Consider the following 20,208-nt stretch of genomic DNA (forward strand, 5'->3'; position numbering starts at 1 on the left):
GGGTCAGAAGTGGAATGGCTGGGACTCAAACAGTCACCCATAGAGGATGCTGGCACTGCAGGCAGAAGCTTAACCTACTATGCCACAGCACCAGCCCTAGTTAAAACTTTCATATCCTAGGAATTTGGTTTAAGCAATTTGCCATGACCAAGGAAGTATTTTACACACATTTTGTGTCTTCTTTCTCTCGCCCTTACCCATCCCTTCTCTTTCCTCCTAACTCTCATTCTCTGTTTCTCAAAGATGCTGTAGATGAGACTCTAGTAGAGAAATGCTCAGTAGGAAATGTTATAAGGGGCAGATACTTGGCACAGCCGTGAAGAAACCACTTGGGATGGGTGCATTCAGTATTGCAGTGCCTGAGTTCAAGTTCCAGCTCTGCTCCCAATTTCTGGCTTCCTCCCAGTGGGGCAGCAGGTGATGGGTCAAGTACTTGGGTCCCTGCCACTCCCATGAGAGACCCAGATGAGTCCTAGGCGCCTGGCTTCTGCCTAGCCCAGCCCCTCCTGTTGTGAACCAGTAGATGAGATTCATTCTCTGTGTGTGTGTGTGTGTGTGTGTGTGTGTGTGTGTGTGTGTCTGCTTTAATGTTTACTTATTTGAGAATCAGAGTGACACAGAGAGAGGGAGAGACAGAAAGAAATTTCCTATCTGCTGGTTCACCACCCAAATGGCTGGGGCTGGGCCAGACCAAAACCAGGAGCCTGGAACTCAATCTAGGTCTCTCATATGAGTGGCAGGAGGCACAGGCACTGGAGCCATTCTTTGCTACCTTCCCAGGCACATCTCCAGGGAGCTGGCTCAGAAGTGAAGTAGCCAAGACTGAAACAGGTACCCTGATACAGGATGCTGGTGTTGTAAGCGGTGGCTTAACCCACTGTGCCATAAGGCTGACCCCTTTGTGTGGTGCTCTCTCTCTCTCTCTCTCTGTTCCTTTCAAATAAATAAAAATAAGTATTTTTTTAAAAGTGTATACACTAAGTCCTTTAAAAATTGAAAAGAAAATGCTATGAAATAAAGAACCGTTACTTTTCTTTTTTATTTTCATTTTATTTAAAAGATAGAGATAGATAGAGATCAATCTTCCATCTTCTGGTTCATTCTCTAAATACCTGTGGCTGATGGGGCTGGGCTGGGCTGAAGCCAGGAGCCCAGAACTACATCTAGGTCTCCTATGTGGGTGGCAGAGACCCAAATAGTTGAGCCAGCACCTGCTGCCTCCCAGGGTGCGTACTTGGCTGGAAGCTAAATTGGAAGCAGAGGAGGTCGGACTGCAACCCAGGCATTCTGATGTGGGATTGGGGGCATCCCAAACTCTGACCTAAGCACTGTACCAAATGCCCGCCTCTAGAAGCATTGCTCTTCAGCAGGCAACAACAGCTTCAGAGTCATCACAAGTCCATGCACCACAGTAAACTGGAGAAAACGGAAATATAGAAACCCAGAGCCTGCGTTGTTGCTTAATTTGATTTCTGACCCATGGAATCAATAGCTCGTGGTTAACCTCTGTCCCTCCAGGTACAGGGCCCCAGAAGTACTCCTGAGATCCACCAACTACAGCTCCCCTATTGATGTCTGGGCCGTGGGCTGCATCATGGCAGAGGTGTACACCCTCAGGCCGCTCTTCCCTGGTGCCAGTGAGATTGACACGATATTCAAAATTTGCCAAGTCCTGGGGACACCGAAAAAGGTAATGACACAGAACGAAGGCCTGTGGACCGACGCCGGCAGCTTCTCGTGCTGCTTGCGGTCCAGCCCTGTGCAACTCTGGCGCTGTTGAGCATCTGCTTATTCTGCAATCTTTCCTTCGGCCTTGGTCAGGTCCCCAGATGTGCCTGCCTCTCTTCCTCCTTCTACTCAAGTATGCTGTCTGTCCTGGCTCCCTCTGTTTTCCTCTCCTCTTCATTGCACCTCCCTGCAGTGCGTCTCTGTTCTCTTGGCCACAACTCATATCTCAGGTCTCCTAAATGCAATCTGTGCTCTCACCTCCCTCCTTTTAACGCCATCCAGTCCACATATGTACAACTACGTAAGGGAGTTACTCCCGACTCCCTCACCGTCACCTCGAACTGAGTTGGAGGAACAATGCGCTTCCTTCTTCCATTCTCCATTTCTGTCTCTGGTCTCATCGTAATCCCAGAGTCCCAGGCTTGGGGCTGGGCTTTAGCTTTGCCTTCTCTCTTTTCCTCAATCCTCCTTCCCTTTAACCAACCAGTTGGTCAGGACGTTCTAATGAATATCACTGTGGTATCTGACACATGCTACTCATTCTTTGAAGTTAAATGCTGCCATTACAAATGGGACCATGACCAGCCTGCCTGTGTTAAGAGTATCTTCATCTTCCTGTCTTCCATTCTTCCTTTCAGCTTAGCTTTTAGTCTGCAGCCAGAGTCATCCTCCCAATGCACAGCTCTGGTACTGTCCTTTCTCCCTAAAAATAGTGGTTAACTCTCATCCCTATTCCCCACGTGGTACCTGCCTGCACACCCTCAGGCTGTGAGCCCTGGAACTGCCCCACCTCTGTGCTCTCCCCTGGACAAATCCTGCTGCCCCTTCAAGGCCCTCAGTGATCTCCCGCCTCACCACTTCTCCAATTTCCTTGTTATCTTCAGCTATGTTCTGTGTTATTAATAGAATTATCTGTGGATATATCTGTTTCCTGGACCACAGGTTCACTCCGAGCAAGGATTTGTCTTGTGTTTGTTTTCCCAGATCCCAGCCCTGTTGCTGATACAAATGAGACCCTCACGTGTGTATCTGTACCTCTTGTGGCCTTTGTCACTTTTTAGTCTACATGATAATGTTTTTTTCATAAATGTTTTGTTATCTTCTTTAAAGAAGGTACAGGATTTTCATTGGATTGTTTTTTAATATCCAACAGCACTAAGCTTATAGTAGACGCTCAGTAAGTAAATGAGTGATATAAGCTATACTTATTGCCACTTGGCTTTTGAAAAGGGAGGGGAAACAATTACTCCAGGATGTAGTTTATAAAATAGGGGGTGTTACAAGTAGAAGGAATCTTGAAGATTTGTTCAAGATTTTCCATCATTCACCCCTACATTCGGTGTCCCATAGATGTGATGCAAGAAAAAGTAGAAAGCTTGAGGCTTAGAGAAACAGCTTCCATGGTCTTCTCAGCATGTGAGTTTTTGCTATGGGAGTAGAGAGTAGGAAGGCAAGGACCAATGAACTGAATGAAGCTCACAGAGACAGTAAGTATACCTAGAAAGTTTATTATAGGAAAAGAAAGTACACTTCCTAAAGAGTAGAAGCAGGCCAAGAATCAAAGCTCATATTGAGGCCGAGACTCGAGGTCCCAAATGTGAGAAATGTTACATTTTTACAAGGATGAGGAGCCCTTAGTGTGGCTTTGAAGACCCCTGGTGTAGGGATCCCCTGGCTGTTAGCATATCTCTACAGCATATAGGTGAAGGGTTTCCAAGCTGGCAGTTTCTTTTTCTCAGCTTCCCCAGTTAGCCCTTTTTTGTCTCCTCCCTCAGTGTCTTGGTCTTGGATAAAGGAGGCAGAGATGGAGAGAAAGGGACAAACTAAAAAAGAACTTTGGTATTTGCTTTTCTCTGCTTCCCAGGTTAGTCCCTAGCTATTTCCTGCCTCATTTTTGAATCTTCAAGTTGAGCATAAAGTAACATAAGTAAAGGATGTATGGTTTCACAAATTCTATTTGACTCAGGAATAAGGTATCATATTTAGTTCCCCCCCAAAAAAAATCTTATTAGCAATTTCTAGAACTCTGCCTTGTGAAATGCAGTTGAGCAAATACTAATTTTGTTCAGAGTTAAAATCACTAGAGATGGACTATTTTAGGTGAAGGTTATAAAGCAAGTTGATTGAAAATCTGGTCCTTTCCACTATCCCCCAGATTTCCTGTTCTTCGCAGTCTTTTCATTAAGATGTCTCTGTGTCTCCTCACCTACACAGCCACGGTAGTGATTATAGACAGGTTTGGAATATGGCTGCCCTTCCATCAGGAGCACACGTGCTGGAACGCAAACTCAGGTCATAGCAATTGGCTAAACAAGACTTTCTCTGTTTTCCTTTTTTCAGACTGACTGGCCTGAAGGCTACCAACTTTCAAGTGCTATGAACTTCCGCTGGCCCCAGTGTGTCCCCAATAACTTAAAGACCCTGATCCCAAATGCCAGCAGCGAAGCGATTCAGCTCCTGAGAGACATGCTCCAATGGGATCCCAAGAAACGACCAACAGCTAGTCAGGTTTTCTTCTGTTTTCTTATTCTGTTTGATGCATCTCTTACGGAGTTCATGTTTAACTCTCAATAATCTCTAGAAATCATGTAGGAAAAATTTTATTTAGTGTTCTAGATGAAAAATAGTATTGATATCGCTATGGTATACCATATAAGATGTAAGAACTTAAAATAGTTTGGAACTTAAAGTAGCAAAGGTTTATATAATATCAATGCTTTGAAAATTGGCGTATAATTCATATATCACCACATGTAGAAATGAAAATAGATTTATCTATCTGTGTTTGGAGAAGGTTGTCAAATACTCATGAGTTTTCTACGAATTCTCTATGAATTAAGATTACAGTTGTTTATAAGCCGGTACTGGCTGTTGAAAAATAGCTTCATAACTTGTAAAATCCAACACACTCATTTTCACAGATAACAGAGAGACTGATAGGTGAGGTAAAGCTAGAACAGTGACTGTAACTAGTATTTTATAGCACTTTGCCTCTTGAAAATGCTTTAGTATATCTTATGTGACTCGAACCTAATAAAACTCTATGAGATAAGCATTATTGTTTTCACTTCTGTAAGTGAGAAAACTGAATCTCAGAAAGTTTAAGGGATTAGCCCTAACTGCTTATCCAGTAAACAGTACAGGCAGAGCAAAGTCTAACACACAGATGACGGATCGTACAACTTCAGTTTTCCTGTTTTCTTACTCACCCTCTCCTAGGCCACTTTGAGTTAGATTATGAAATGCACCCCAAAGTGGACTAGTTATGCCGTGAGCTCCAGCACTCACCTGCTTCCTGCAAGGCCCCCTTTGTATTACATGTATCTGGACCCTTGTCAACTTGTCTCATTGACAGTTCCACTACTCAGAAGATCAAGTGACCACTTCTAATCAGAGGAGAGATTTGGCTGAGAGGAGGTGGTGGGGACATTTAAACAAAGTGCCAATGTAATGTTAGGACTTATGATAGTTGGGGGACTAATTTAAAGAGTGTAGAAAAGCAGTCTTGCAAAATCTCCAAGAAAAAAAAGCTAGAATTCAGTGCTCTAAGAGTCTGGATGGCTTCAGAGGGTTTGAGAGCTCGCAAAATGCACCAGGGCTGGTGGAATTCACAAATGGTTTCAGGGCTGAGCGGATGTTTTCTGATGAACCTAGTTCTTTAACGGTTGCGCACAGAGGTGAAAAAGATTCTATAACAAGGAATCGATAGAAATATGTGCTTTTCAGCACAGTGCCAGAAAACCTAAGAATACCTCCAAATCGTCTGATATTTTAAAAATGAGAACACAGAGAAAACTCTTCAAGTCAGATGCCAGAATCCATGGCCTCTACCCAAGTCCGCATTATTTGCTTCTTTGTCCACCCTTATTTAATCATGATGTAATCATTAGGGATGTTTGTTAACTGGGTCCCAGGTTCATTAAGAAAGATCATGTTGCATTCAGTAGCTTCCATTCAAAAAGACAGCAGAATCAAGGGGATATATCAAAAAGAATTGTAAACTTCAGCACTTGTAAGATTTAGCCTCTGGCTATCCAGCAAACTCTACTACCCAGAACAACCGACATGGTTTCCTTGAGAGCTGTTCTTGAAAGGGAAAGCTAACTTCTGCATGCATTATGCTCTTGGCACTTGTGGAGTAATAGCATGTATACCCACTTGTTTTGTTCTCTGTTCTCCTGAGTCCTCCAGGAATTTTAGATTTGACTCTTGGTTCTGTGTTATTTTCTTCTCTCTATAGAATTAGGAAACGAATTAGGGTGAAATACCATGTTTAAGACATGTAGCAAATAAGTCGGAAAACCTGGATTGACACTGATCCGCAATGCTTTTCAGAAGTAGCAAAGGTAACAGCAGTGTAACTGGCTACTTTAGCCAAGTAATTTTTTTTTTAAAGATTTATTTATTTATTTGAAAGTCATAGTTACACTGAGAGGAGAGGCAGAGAGAGAGAGAGAGGTCTTCCATCCGATGGTTCACTCCCAATTGGCCACAATGTCCAGAGCTGTGCCAATCTGAAGCCAGGGGCCAGGAATTCTTCCTGGTCTCCCACGTGGGTACAGGGGCCCAATGACTTGGACCATCTTCTACTGCTTTCCCAGGCCATAGCAGAGAGCTGGATTGGAAGTGGAGCAGCCGAGACTAGAACTGGCGCCCATATGGGATGCTGGCGCTTCAGGCCAGGGTGTTAACCCGCTGCGCCACAGCGCTGGCCCTAGCAAGTAATTTTAAGTGTTGCATCCAGTAAGTAAATTTTAGGGTATCTTAGAAAAAGAAAATGACAAGGGGTGTTACAGATGCAGAATGCTGGCCTGAGAAAATGTAGGAAACTGGTCACAGGGAATGTAACCCAGCGATCATGACCGTGTTCTCAGCCCTGGCCTGCTTTTCTCCAGCGGTCTGATTTGTCATTCCAGGCCCTTCGATACCCTTACTTCCTTATTGGGCACCCACGGGGCGGCACCCTACAGAGTGTTCAGGATCCAGGAAAACCACAGAAAGACCTCTTGGAAAAAGCAGGCCCTGCTCCTCATATAAAGCCTGTCCCTCCTGCCCAGCCCCCCACCAAGCCTCACCCACGGATTTCTTCACGACCACATCCCTCCAGCCAGGCCCCCCAGCATCTCACCTACCCCTACAAAGCAGAGGCCTCCAGGACAGATCACCCGAGCCATCTTCAGGAGGACAAGCCCAGCCCCTTGCTCTTGCCATCCCTGCACAACAAGAATCCTCAGTCGGTAAGCAGCAAGGGTTCTCCAGGGAGCCTTGTGTCTGGCTTCTTCCTCTTCTGACCCCACTTACTGTGTGGAATCTTTGCTTTTCTGATCTAACTATAATATATTTATCTTTGCAAGAACATGGGATGATGAGAAGATTCTTGGCTCAGCAGGTAAAGATGCAAATTCGAGCTCTGGCTCTGCCTCTTGGTCACAGTGCCGCTCCTGGGGGCAGCTGTCAGGTAGTGACTGAGACCTGCACACTGCAGCCAGATGTCCGGGGTCACAAATCTCAGCTCTGCTATTTCACAGCTCCAAGACCCTGTGCAAGTTGCCCATTTCCTCTTCTGTAAAATAGAGGTGGTCCCAGCATCCACCCGATGGGATTGTTTTTGAGGACTAAGTTAAGACTTGAAAAGGACTCGGAATTGGACCTGGTACCCAGTTAGCCCTCCAATAAGAGTTATTCATTGTTACTATTAATCCCTTTGGCTCAGTTTTCTCATCTGTCAGAGGCAGATCGCGAAGCATGGCTCGCCCGCCATTCAAGGGTCGCTCATGATGCTCATGGAGAATCATAAAGTACCACCCTAATATTTGTGACTGGCACTCAGATTAACGCTGGGTACTCACTGAGCCACATCTTTCCCTTTGAGCTGGTTTTCATAAGAAAACAGTTAAGTGTTAAATTCATTCAACTGATACCCTGATAAGGGATTCTAGTTATCCTTAGCTTTGTGATGCTGTCTGAAGAGTGTGACTTTCTAAACCTTTGAGCAAAAGGAGTCCTTTTCTGTCAACTAACATTCACTGGGGGCTGGCTCCCAGCCAGCACCACGTGAGGCACCCTAAGAGTGGTATCTCTAGACTTCACCCCAAATCCGTGATTTAGAAATGGTTGGTTTGGAAATTTGTACTGTTGTAAGAAAATTCTGTAATTAGAGATAGCTTCAGGTCCACTGAGAAGGCCAGGAAGGCATTGTTTTGAATTTCCTGGAGCAGAGCAGGATGGCGGACACCTCAGCCGTGCTCTCTTGGATCTCTGTGCATAATAGCATAAATCCCTAACTTCCCAGGGTGACTCTCAGATGAGAATCCAGTCAGCTTCCTAGTATGTCAGAAGCATATTAAATCCCCTTGTTCAGATCCTTGTTTTATGCAACTTAGTAGCCTCCGTGGATGAGAAGCAGTGCAGCTGGGGCAGGACAGGAGAGATCCAGATGTCTGGGGATATGATTTCCACGACTGCACTTTGAGACAGCCTGCATGTGGGGAACGTTATGCCCTAGGAGCCTCCTTTCTATAACAGAGGATGCTGGGAACGGGGATTGTTCATGGATGGGGTCTGTTAATCCCAAGTATTGCTCCTCTCCTCCTCTTGTTGACACAGAAACTTCCAGCTGGCCTAGAGCACAAAAATGGAGAGATGAAGCCAAAGAGTAGGAGGAGATGGGGTCTCATTTCTAGATCAACGAAAGATTCTGATGACTGGGCTGACTTGGACGACTTGGACTTCAGTCCATCCCTCACCAGGATTGATGTGAAAAACAAGAAGAGACAGAGCGATGACACTCTCTGCAGGCAAGTGCATGGCTGGTCACTGTAAGTAGACTGCATCTGTACCTATCAGGTGATGCAGTGTCCATCTATTTCTCTCTCTCTCTCTCGGACGCGTGCTTGCTGACCTAAGTCACATCCTCTTGATCTCTTGATTCAGATTCGAAAGTGTTTTGGACCTGAAGCCATCTGAGCCCATGGGTACAGGAAACAGTGCCCCTACCCAGACTTCGTATCAGAGGCGAGACACCCCCACCCTGAGATCAGCCGCCAAGCAGCACTACTTGAAGCACTCTCGATACTTGCCTGGTAATACACAGGACTTGCCTGTTCTGGGGTCAGTGATGGGAAATGTTGTCCTTGGAGTCACAGGTTCACATAGATTCTATTTTGGAAGACATATGTGGGGCTTCTTGTTGGAATTAATGGGTCCACTGTAAAAATACCTGCTGAAGTCTCTGCCCACATTTTTATCATTTTTTTAAAAAAAATAATTTGTTTTATTTATTTGAAAGAGTAACAGAGAGGGAAAAAAGAGAGCCATGGGAAATTTTGAACAGATTGGACTCTGCATTTATTTTATCTCTAAAGTCTGATACAAGATTAAATGCGTGTTTTACATCTTAAGTGCATTTCAAATAAAATAAATTGGCATTTTAAATAAACTTTTTGTGTATACTTAAGGTATATGACATGATACCTTATGCATGTGGATACGTGTAGATAGTAGAATGATTACTATAGCAAAGCAAATGAACATCTCCTTCATCTCACATCGTGGCCTTGCTGTTTTTGTTTTTGTGACAAGAACACTAAAGTCTGCTCACTGAGCATGAATCCCATACATGGTATAATTGTGTTACCTGTAGTATTCATATTGTACTTTAGACCTCATTACTTGTCCTTCACATCTGCTGCCTCGTATCTTCTTACCCATATCTCTCCATTCTTCCTCACCTTCCCTGCCCAACTTACCCTGGTAACCACTGTGCTGTTCCCTATCTCTGCATATTTGGAAAAAAAAAAAAACACAAAAATTCCACACATAAATGAATCATGCAATATTTTTCTTTATGTGTCTGGCTTATTTCATTTAACATAATATAGTCTGGACTCACCCCCCCCCTTTTTTTTGTGCTGAACAATATTCTACTGTGTATATGTACCAATTTCTTTATCCACTGTGATTTACATTTTAAAACCCCTTCTTCTCTATAGGAATCAATATAAGAAATGGCATCCTGCCAAACCCAGGCAAGGACTTCATTCCATCAAATCCATGGTCTAGTTCTGGTTTGTCCGGAAAGTCTTCAGGGACAGTATCGGTCATCAGCAAAATAAATTCAGGTGAGAAATGTTCATTAGCTCCTGAAAGACAAAAAGCCAGTCCTCTGGCTGCGGCAAGGCGGGCACAGCCAGATGGGAGACAAGCTGCAGAACCGCGAGGGCCTCTCTCGTGCGCAGACTCAAGCCTGCTTTCCTGCTCTGTCCACCCTCTCTAGGCAGCAGGCTCTGGGGTCCCGGCCAGCTCCCAAAGGGCCCTGCCCTCAGGAATCATTGAGGAATAAGGCAGATTGGAAGCCGGCTCGAGGGACAAGCAAAAATAACTTTACAGACTCTTGCCAAGCCTGACTTCAGAGGCCCTGCTCTGCCGTGAGCCACGTGGAGAAGGGCCCCGTGTCGCCAGTGCAGTGATGGCACCGAGACTGTGTCGGTTTCAATAAGGATTTTATTACGCACTGGGGAAGTCACACATCCTAGTTCACACAACACACTTGGCAAACCAGCCGCCCAAGGTTCCCAAAGTACCTCCAGTGTTCCTCACGACCTGTCTTAGCCATAGAGGATGGTTTCTCACAGCATCCGCACAGGTGGTGCCTCTGAACTGAAGAGCACAGTTACATCTCAGTTTCGGGCAAGCAGGGCTTCAACAGCAGGCGAGCTCAGAGCCTCAGCATCAGTATTATGGTGAAGTTGTTTAGTTTCTACTCCTAATACGCTGTCTGCCTCACTCCAGCTAGTCCTGTCCATCTGGGGACCTGGCCTTTGAAATCCCTCCTGTCTAGAAGGTAGCTCCTTTGTTAAGTAAGGGAAGGAGTTGCTATTCCTGCTGGCTGACTCACTGTTTGCCTCCCACAGGCAGCCCATTCCTTCCCCTTGCACCTCAGCCAGCTTCACTTCTCCCTGCCTTCATCCTTCCGTGGTTTGCATTTGTTAAGGAATACAAAGAAAGAGATCAACAGCCTGTGTGTACCCACAGCCCAGTTGAAGAAGTCAAGCCTTGCAGGCACACAGGAAGCCAGTGTCTAAGCCTTTCCTTCCTCCCTCCCCTCCTTCTTCCCTGCCCTGGCCTGATTTGGGTATGGGTATTTTTTTATTCCTGTGCACTGTTTTAAAGTAGGTGTGAAATTCCTAGCACAGCTTTGCATGTTTTAAAATTTATACAAGAGTACTTCAAAAAGTTTATGGAAGATGGGATTAAAAAGATAAGGTTATTTTGGTGCTAAGATTTTTGAGATCCATGCATAGATTTTTTTTCGGAAGATATGTTTTTCTTAAGCTTTTCAGAGACCACTCACATGGATTTCAAAACTTATTGTACCAAAATGAACTTTTCTTCCCATTCCACTTTTCTACAGACTTTTTGAAACACCCTTGATATCGGAATTGACCCCCTAAAATATGTATGAAAATGTGGCCCCTTAAAGTTCCCCAGAAGTCGAGTCTGCGGTGCCACATATGTTATCGGAATTTGGGGTGCCATACGATATTACCATATGCTTATTAATAAATCCCCAATATTAATAAGCCCGAGTGGGTTCTTGCCTAATATTTAGAGAATTCTAAATACCGGCATAAATAAACGAGGCAGCATGGTACATTTAAAGCTTTTATTTAGTGCAAAAGATGCATAGGAGAGTGAAAGCTTTATCTAAGAGAGAGGGGTAAATCTGGGTTCATACTGAGTACCAGGAACTGTTACCGGAAAAATTTGAGGGTTCTTGTCTTCGTGCAGGAAAGAATTCAGGCATGAGACAGAGTAATGAGAGGTAAAATAGCAAGGTTTATTAGGGAAGGGGCATCCGCAAGAATGGATGGGCACCTCTCCAGACAGGACCTGAGAGAGAGTGCAGTCGCTCAGACTTGGGGGGGGGGGAGGAAGGAGCGAGGTTACATGGTTGAGTGGAGTACACCTGGCCAGACCAGGTGGGCGGCTCAGCAGGGAGGAAGAGGGCTGAGCGCACAGTCTGGGGTTTTTAAGGAGATGGGTCTTTGTCTTCACACATCTCCTCCTGAAACAAAGGATTTTATGGCTGTAAATATTAAGAAGCTCCTATCTGAGTTTTCCCTTGAAGGTATCAGACAGGAGGAAGCCTAGCTGGTAGCCATCCTGGGTTCAGAGGAAGGGTGAGCAGGACCCCCTAGAGAATGGGGATCCAGAGCAGGGTGTTTGAAATGCAGATACTGGGCTGCATCTGGGAGAGTGTGGAAGATTTGTCAGGCAGAAGGGGCGGGGACCTCCACCTGGCAGGTTATCAGGTAGAAGGGGGCAGGGCAGGATGCGAACACTGGGCTGCCCCTGAAGCATTATCGGGATGACTTTGAGATGTAGATGCATATGCTGGACATAGAAGTCTTCTCCGGAGGCCTTTGTCACACACACATAAGCTCATACCTAACTTCCTGCCTAACAGAACCAGCCACATGGAGGAGCATCTAGGCCAGGAAGCCTAGGTCGGGTGGCCCAAAGGCCATGCGCCCTGGAGGCACAGGGCTACAGCCTGCCCCCTACTGGCAAGAGGCCAGGGCGAGGGAAATGGAGGAAAGGGCCTGGCACACCCTGTCCCAGGCTTCTAATCCACTCTCAAAGGGGAGTGATTCATTAATCTTATTGGCCCATGGGCGCTCAGGTGTGGCCAGGTAAGGGCATGAGGTCACACAGGGGCCTGGCGAAGGTATCAGGGCATGAGGTCACACAGGGGTGTGACGAAGGCGTGGTCTGCCAGCTCACAAACCTAATCAATTTTAGCCCGTATGCCTGCCTACTTCACCCTGATGAGCATAATAATCGTGGGTAACCACTCATTTTAGTAAATCTGTATGTAGCAGCTATATACACACACACATGCATATATAACTATATTATACCATAATTTCTTATTTATCCTTCCTGGTAATTATCTATTGTTTCTCTTCCTGCTGAAACATAAATTGTTTACAAATCTTGCTTTTACAGAGCATGCTGAAATGAACGTTGTTTCAACCCTGTTCTTGTGCCTATGTATTGGTTTCTCTGGTGTAACTGGCAGCATAACTGTTAGTTAATTGCTATGCTCATGTTTGATGTTGCATATATTGCTGAATTGCTGTCCAGCATGGTGTCCTTGATGCCACTTGATTAGCGCCAAGACTTAAGATGGTGCTAACGTGATGGGTGTGTAGTGGTTTATATTTGCATAGCCTGTTTACTGATGAGGGTCATCATTTTTTCTTTGGTTTATTGTCTACAATTTTCCCCCTTTTGTGACTTACCCATTCAAACTCTCTTCCCATTTTTCTTCCTATCTTTAGTTTGCAAAAATGCAAAGTTCCTCTAGCTGAAAGACATAACTCCTCCCTCACACTCACATTCCAGGCCATCTTCCCACCCTGCCTTAAGCAATTGCCAAGAACATTCTGTGTTACAAAAACAGAGCAACTCTACTTATTCACTCTTTTCCCAATGGATAGAACTTCTGTTTATATAATAGCCTATCATAGCATTCTTCTTCACTATGCTATGTGTGTATTAAGCTTTAATAATAAGCATTTTAGCTATTCCTTCAGACACCTAATGGTAACTGATTCCTTGCTATATGCGAGGCAATGCATTAGCCTCTCAGAATGCAGACAGACCTTGCCCTTTTTAAAGCACTCTGGAATGGAAATGACACACAAAGTAAATGTCTCTAGCATTTTTTATTAACAATTAATTTTTTCTGACTATGAACAGGAATATTTACCATGTAATTATTTGTCATAGCTAAAGAATTGGGACTGATGTTGTGACGCAGCAGGTCAAGAATTTATGAGTGTTGATTCCAGTCCCAGCTTCTCCACTTCTGATCCAGCTCCCTCCTACTGTGCCTGAGAAGGCAGCAGAAGATAGCCCAAGAGCCTGGGCCCCTTCCACCAATGTGGAGACCTGGATGGAATCTCACACTCCTTGCTGTGGCCTGGCCCAGCCCTGGTTATTGCAGCCAGGAGATGGACGATCTCTCTCTTTCCCCTGTCTCTCTCTCTTTCCCTGTCTCTCTCTCTCTCTCTCTGTAACTCTGCCTTTCAAATAAATAAAAACAAAAAGAAATAGCTAAATAATTAAGATAATCTGTGTGTTGATCGATGGTTTAGCCTTATTTTAGAATATGTATATACTGACATGGAAGGGTGGCTATTTTGTATTCATGGAGTGAAAAAAGCAATTGCAGAGCAGGCTAAATCTATTTTTAAAATAAATAAAAATATGCAATTGTCGCTCCTCCGGCCGCGGATGAACGACACTGGACACTGTTGATCCCCCTTCAGTAGGGTTTTAGCAAGAGCAAGTAAAGAGAAGAAAAAAGGAGCGAACGAACGAACCGTGCCGTCTCTATCCCCCCTTTATAGTCCTCTCCCACCAATCCGTGCCCTGCTGGCGTTCCTGCAGTTATCACACCAATCAGGCCTCTGTCCACGCGCTGAGCGCACCGTTCTTTTCCAATCAGAGGTTGGATCAGCTCCTGCAACTTCTAGCAGTCATGTTCTGCAACTTTCAATTCCGCATTCTTGTACTTCCTCTCGGCGCCATGTTGTGGGAGACGGGCCCTGCCTCCCACATGCAATTCTCCTTTTTAGAATTTCTCAAATGATGCTATTTGATTGCTATATAGAGGAGCAGCACTGTCTTTGCCCTCCTAGCTGTCCTGACCATGTCGCTAGGTAGAACACTGTGCTCAGAATATATTCTTTCATCATCATAATTTTTTAACCTAAAAGCAAAAACTTAACTTTTATTCTTTATGGCTATCCTTTAACAGTCCTGTGTCCTCTGCATACTTTGTCTTGTGGTGCCATGTCTATGTGTCTTTGTAGTAATGACTCTGCTTTTGCAAATCAGTTGGTTCCAGCTCTACAAGTTCTAGTGGACTGACTGGAAACTACATCCCTTCCTTTCTGAAAAAAGAAATTGGTTCTGCTATGCAGAGGGTACACCTGGCACCTATCCCAGACCCTGCCCCTGGTAAGTTCTGTTTCAGACAATTCATGAATTGATTCCACAAATAGTTAATGAGCAACTGCTGGGTGCCAGACGCTGTACAGACCTGGAATCTACCAATGAATGAGAAAGGCAGCACTTCCTGCTCCTGGGGCACTTGCACTATATAGTGGCTCTGCTCATAGGTGCTAAGGAGAGAAACCAACCAGGCAGGAAGCAAGGAGTGTAGGGTACAGATGGCAGTTTCTATGCTGTATGGGTTAAACTGTTCCAGATGCAGGATTCTTCGGTACACAGGTTTGAAACAGGACAAACCTGGCAAATTCAAGCAGTAGCAAGGGAGCCAGAGTGCAGGAGTGGTGTCAGTGAGAGGGAGCATCGCAAGCAGAGGCTAGTGATCTGAGGTCCTGCAGCAGGCCCTGGAAGCCACGTGGGAGCCACTGCAGACTTCTGTGGAGGGTTGAGGTGCTGATGTCCATCTTCACTGGCTAACTCGTGCCACAGCTTTTCACTAGACAGGAGCAGGTGCTAGGTTGGACGCAAGGAAACCAGTCAGGAGATGGTTGTAGTTCTCCAGACAGAAAGTGATGCTAGCTTGGTAAGAGTTGAATTGACAAAAAGTTGCCAGATTCTAAGTGTATTTGAAAACTCGAGCCAGCAAGTTGGCAAATGATAATTGGGAGACAAGAAAGTGAGAGGGGCCAGAAATGACACCAGTATTTTTGGCTTGACAACTGTAGCTCTAGGATTGTCCTTAATGGAGGGAGGGGGGATGGCGAATTGCTCCTTCTTAAATTTCTCATTTTGGGACACTTCTGACACCAGGATGTATTCATCTGCCCTTTGCTAGCCCGGGTCCCTGTCAGCTGCCTCTTTCTCTTTCATTGCAGGTTATTCTTCCCTGAAGGCTGTACGACCTCATCCTGGACGACCTTTCTTCCACACCCAGCCTAGAAGCACCCCTGGGTTGATACCACGGCCTCCAGCCGCCCAGCCAGTGCATGGCCGGACAGACTGGGCTTCCAAGTACGCATCTCGGCGATGACCATCTCAGCAGCGAAGCCCTTCATGGGGGAAAATGGGACACTTCCCCTTGGCCAATGCATGTTCCACCTGCCAGAGACACGCAGCTGGTGTAAAAGCAAACCAACTCTTTATAGTTACCCTTCTGAACTGAGACATTTCAATATTCTTTTTTAAAGTTTTTTTAAATATTGATTTGGATGCAATACCCTTTTTTGTATAGAATTATTTTATTCTAAAACTGGGTCCCATTATTTTCTTAAACAGCAGCGTTTTGTATATATGGGTTATGTTTTAGCATTTTATACAGTCAACTTTGTAATGAACTTTTTAAAGATTAAGTGACTTTCCTTTGGGGTTCCAGATAATATTTTATACAGATTTTGACAAATGTAATAATATTGATGCAGTATTGCAACAGGGGTGCAGTTTATGTGATAAAGGGTTATTTACTCTGTGTGGAGATATTTGGAAAGTAGTTAAATTTTAAATGTGGCTCATTAGGTACTTCAGACTCTCCTGGATTGACATTAGAAAAGCATCCCTCTGCTTTTCTTAAGATATCGTTAATTTGAGTTTTTGATGCCACTGTGCAGTCTGGAAGGTACTACTATATAATCTACTTTGTTTTATTTTTATTTCCCAGATGAAAGAACTCTAAGTAAATGTTTTTTTGAAATTGGTGCATCACCCTTTAATATAGTTTCAGATACCCAGATGAAACCAAGCTTCATCATGCTATGCCTTCGTATTCAATTTTCTCCCATTTTTGAAATCGTATAAGTACCCATAAGAGGGATGCTTCCATGTCAAAAGATTCTCAACATAAAGTTTAACACAGTCCATTATGTCCCTGCTATGACACATGGCCAAAAAAAACACAAGTTTGAAAGCCACAGAAAAATTTTTATTGTAATAACTGAGATAGAAATTTACACTTGGCTCAGTCCTCCAGGCCTGGCTAGAAGCAGCCAATGAATAATCTTCTGTCCCAACTGAATTCTCAGGACAATCTGGGGAAGGGAAGGTTTATGGCAGTCACAGTTACGAGGATGTTAGTGTCCATAGCGTGTCACATCTAACTCCTAATCCTTGTGTAGTTTCTTTCAAGAGTGAGAACTCTATTGGGCAGAGGCTATTCATTGAGAGCAATGTTTACAGTGATTTTTGAAAATGACAAAGCTAGTTTGGAGACAGAAAAACAGGAAAGGTCCACTCTAGTCCATCTCTGTATGGCTTATGTGCCTCCACTCATGGTTACCTTACAGGCAAAAGGAATAGTCACCACCAGTGATCGTGACATGGTCTCAGCAGTATATCAACTCACAGTCTCCCAGGGTTCAAACTACTCTTTTGGGTCCAGGTTCTAGAATACAGCAAGTTCAACCACATGAAATGTACACTTTTTTTTTCTTTTTTTTTTTATTTAGTAAATACAAATTTGCAAAGTACAGTTAATGGATTACAATGGCTCCCCCCCCCCCATAATCTCCTTCCCACTCACATCCCTCCCATCTCACTTTTTAAAGATGAAAAATGTATAAATATAGGCACTTTCCTGTGGTTCAACCTAATAAGTTGGCAAATGATTGCTTTGGTGGGTTAAGAATACTTAGCAGCCTGAACAAATTACCATGGCTTCCAAAGGACTCTAACCTAAAATCAGGGAGTAATTTATACTTTGGAGAATCCTGCTCAGAAATATACTTGACCAAGCACTATGACCTTTTGGAGCATGAGAAAAGCACATAATGGATGTGGACTTGATTTGTAATTTTGTCCTGTCTACAAGCTGGCAGCAACTCTTCGGAATGTGTAAATATAAGCACAACTTGAAGCTGAATTCATTTCTGTATTCTGTTTTCAACTCGTTATCTAAAGCAACAGAATATGTTTTCAGAGATGAGTCCTCTACTATGAGGTTAATATTTATTTTCTCTTTCTGTATTATATATAAAAAGTAAATTAATCTGCAACCTTGCTCAGCTTTCCAGAAAGCTGGTTTGAGATTGTATATACATACCCCTTAGAGAAGCAAGTGGGTTGTTAATACTCTTTGTACTCTAGTTTGTGTTAAGATCATTCCAATTTTTTAAATTGAAAAAATCTAGTTACCCAGTTATTGCACACAATAAAATTGATTTTGTAATCCTTTTGTAGAGCTCAACTTTAAAATACTACACTTTTTTTCTTTTTACCCTTTTCTTTACTAACAAACAACTTACGTTGAGAAGTCAAACACACGTTCATGTGAAAGTCACAAAGCTGATGTACAGTTGAGAAAACTAGGAGACTGTAAGAAATAAATCAATTCTAAAGGACTAGCAACATCCTATAAATTACTCTTTTTTTCCCACAAAATGAGTAAAGAGGACAAGTTGTATATACAGCATATATACTGTAGAAGGGAATAGTGGCCATTTTTTGTTAAGTGCAAATAAAATGCTTATTTCACATACTTTTAGTTGCTATATAATGAATAAAACATCATGCAAGACACCAACAGGAATGAAGAGTTTAACTGTACCTACCATGATTATACCTCATTACAGTGAGAAAGCTTTCTGGGATGTAAGGAGATGGTACAGAGCTGGCTCTCATTCTGTAGCCAAAGGTTCAGAAACTGGTGTGCTCGGGAGTACAGGTGTGCCTCCTTTAGAGCAAGCCCGGGAGGTGGGGTGAGGGCTGTATTTTTATTAAAGCTACTCTTGGCTTGATTGTTCATTTTACAGTACAAGTCTATCAGTTACCAAGACCTCACCCGTTTCATGCTTGAAAGATTTTAGTAGGAATAACATTAATTTACAAATAATGTCACATCTCTTGCATAAAGAACTATAGACATTTAATAAAGTGACACAATATGGTTTTCTAAAGTTACCAAAAGTTTAATACAATCAAGGCAATCCACGCCAAACAAAATAAGAATTGTTTCCTTTTTTTGACATAACTACAGGTACTTTGAGTTCATGGGCATCAGGTTTTTCTCATGAAGTAGCTTCTCCCTACCATTAAGCCATTTTTTTGTGTGTGCCATTTAGGACAGGAACAAAAAAGAATGCAGGCTGTCATCTCAGCTGAACATATGACCAAAAGCAATATGTTTTTAAGAAAATGTTTTACATACTAATTTTATATCATTTTAAGCATATTGTAGCAACCTGTTTGTTTAATATATGTGGTTAATTTTTAGAGTTATTTTTACAATTTGCAACCAAATGTACTGTACTTTTATGTATTTATTGTAAAGATTTTCTCATGGGAACCATTTAAAAAGACAAACTGGAGGTATTATCGGTATTATTGGTTTCTTATAGACATTATGCTAATGTGAATTGAAAATGACCTGAAAAACTCTTCTGATCTCAGATATCTCAGAACAGATAGCAGTTGAGTCACCAGATTTGAGTACAATGGAGTAACAGAATATTTTCATTTATAGAGCAAATATTCATAATAATGAGAAAATAGAACAGAAAACCACTTAAGACTTCAGAAATCAATGCTTTTTGAATAGTTTGTCTTAAGGTGTTTAAAAATGTTAACTCTATGTAAGGAAAATTCTCCTGCTCCAAATAAAATTACACTTTACCAAAAACTGATTTGAGTGTTCTACTTTCTATGCTTTCATGTTCTTCCGCCAAAAGTTAACACTTTGTGTTTCCTAATTTTCGTATGCTAGTTAGTTCTTTTCAAACTTTGATCTTTTATAAATTCTCCTTAATGCATAGTGTATTGTCATTGGCATGAATCTGGAAATGTACACTTGGAGCGGTATTATGAGAAGTTATACTGCAATGTGGAGAGTTTTTCAAATGCAGTTTTTAGCAAGTTACGGGACTGGAGATATTTAAAAATAAAAAGGTTATAACAATTTCTTGTGGCTGATTTCATCTTCCTTAATACCTACCTTGTACGTTTTCCTTCAAAAGCAGCTCCTAGCTTCATGAACTACATGCAGGATGCCACAGGAAATTCATTTTCTAAATATAATATGACAGCCTGGCACTGTGGTGTAGCAGGAAAGCCACTGCCTGTGAAACCGACACCATATGGGCGCTGGTTTGTGTCTCCACTGCTCCACTTCCTATCCAGCTCCCTGCTGATGCACCTGAGAAAACAACAGAGGATGCCCAGGTGTCTGCAAGCTCCTGGCTTTGGCCTGGCTCTGCCCTGGCTCTGCCCCGGTCATTGCCATCACCTGGTAGGGGTGAACCAGTGGATGGAAGATCTCTCTGTCTCTCCTCTCTGACTTATAAATACATCAATTCTTTTAATAAAAAGTTTAAAAATATATTATGACTTTGAAAAGATTTTGTAGCAAGATGATCTGTCAATCACACTTGCATTGGCAAATCCCTAAATGTGTCCCTCACCATCAGAACATGGCTAACCTTACTGTGTCACCTTGGATCTTTCTGGCTTTCTGTTAGCACATTCAGCCCTCCC

At 43.2% G+C, this 20,208-nt stretch overlaps 1 protein-coding gene across 1 annotated transcript in view; it reads left to right on the top strand.

Annotated features, from left to right (window-relative positions):
- Positions 1–19,357, top strand: part of CILK1 (ciliogenesis associated kinase 1) — a 39,372-nt gene extending 20,015 nt beyond the window's left edge. Inside the window, exons 6-13 of the mRNA XM_008263058.4 lie at positions 1,519–1,690; positions 4,069–4,236; positions 6,645–6,965; positions 8,335–8,525; positions 8,662–8,810; positions 9,720–9,848; positions 14,638–14,760; positions 15,627–19,357. Of these exons, the coding sequence (XP_008261280.2) occupies positions 1,519–1,690; positions 4,069–4,236; positions 6,645–6,965; positions 8,335–8,525; positions 8,662–8,810; positions 9,720–9,848; positions 14,638–14,760; positions 15,627–15,781 (1,408 nt within the window). The 3' untranslated portion in view covers positions 15,782–19,357. The remainder of the gene's footprint in view (positions 1–1,518; positions 1,691–4,068; positions 4,237–6,644; positions 6,966–8,334; positions 8,526–8,661; positions 8,811–9,719; positions 9,849–14,637; positions 14,761–15,626) is intronic.
- The last annotated feature ends 851 nt before the right edge of the window (positions 19,358–20,208 follow it).

This window comes from Oryctolagus cuniculus, chromosome 5 (genome assembly GCF_964237555.1).
Source record: "Oryctolagus cuniculus chromosome 5, mOryCun1.1, whole genome shotgun sequence".
Classification (NCBI taxonomy): domain Eukaryota; kingdom Metazoa; phylum Chordata; class Mammalia; order Lagomorpha; family Leporidae; genus Oryctolagus; species Oryctolagus cuniculus.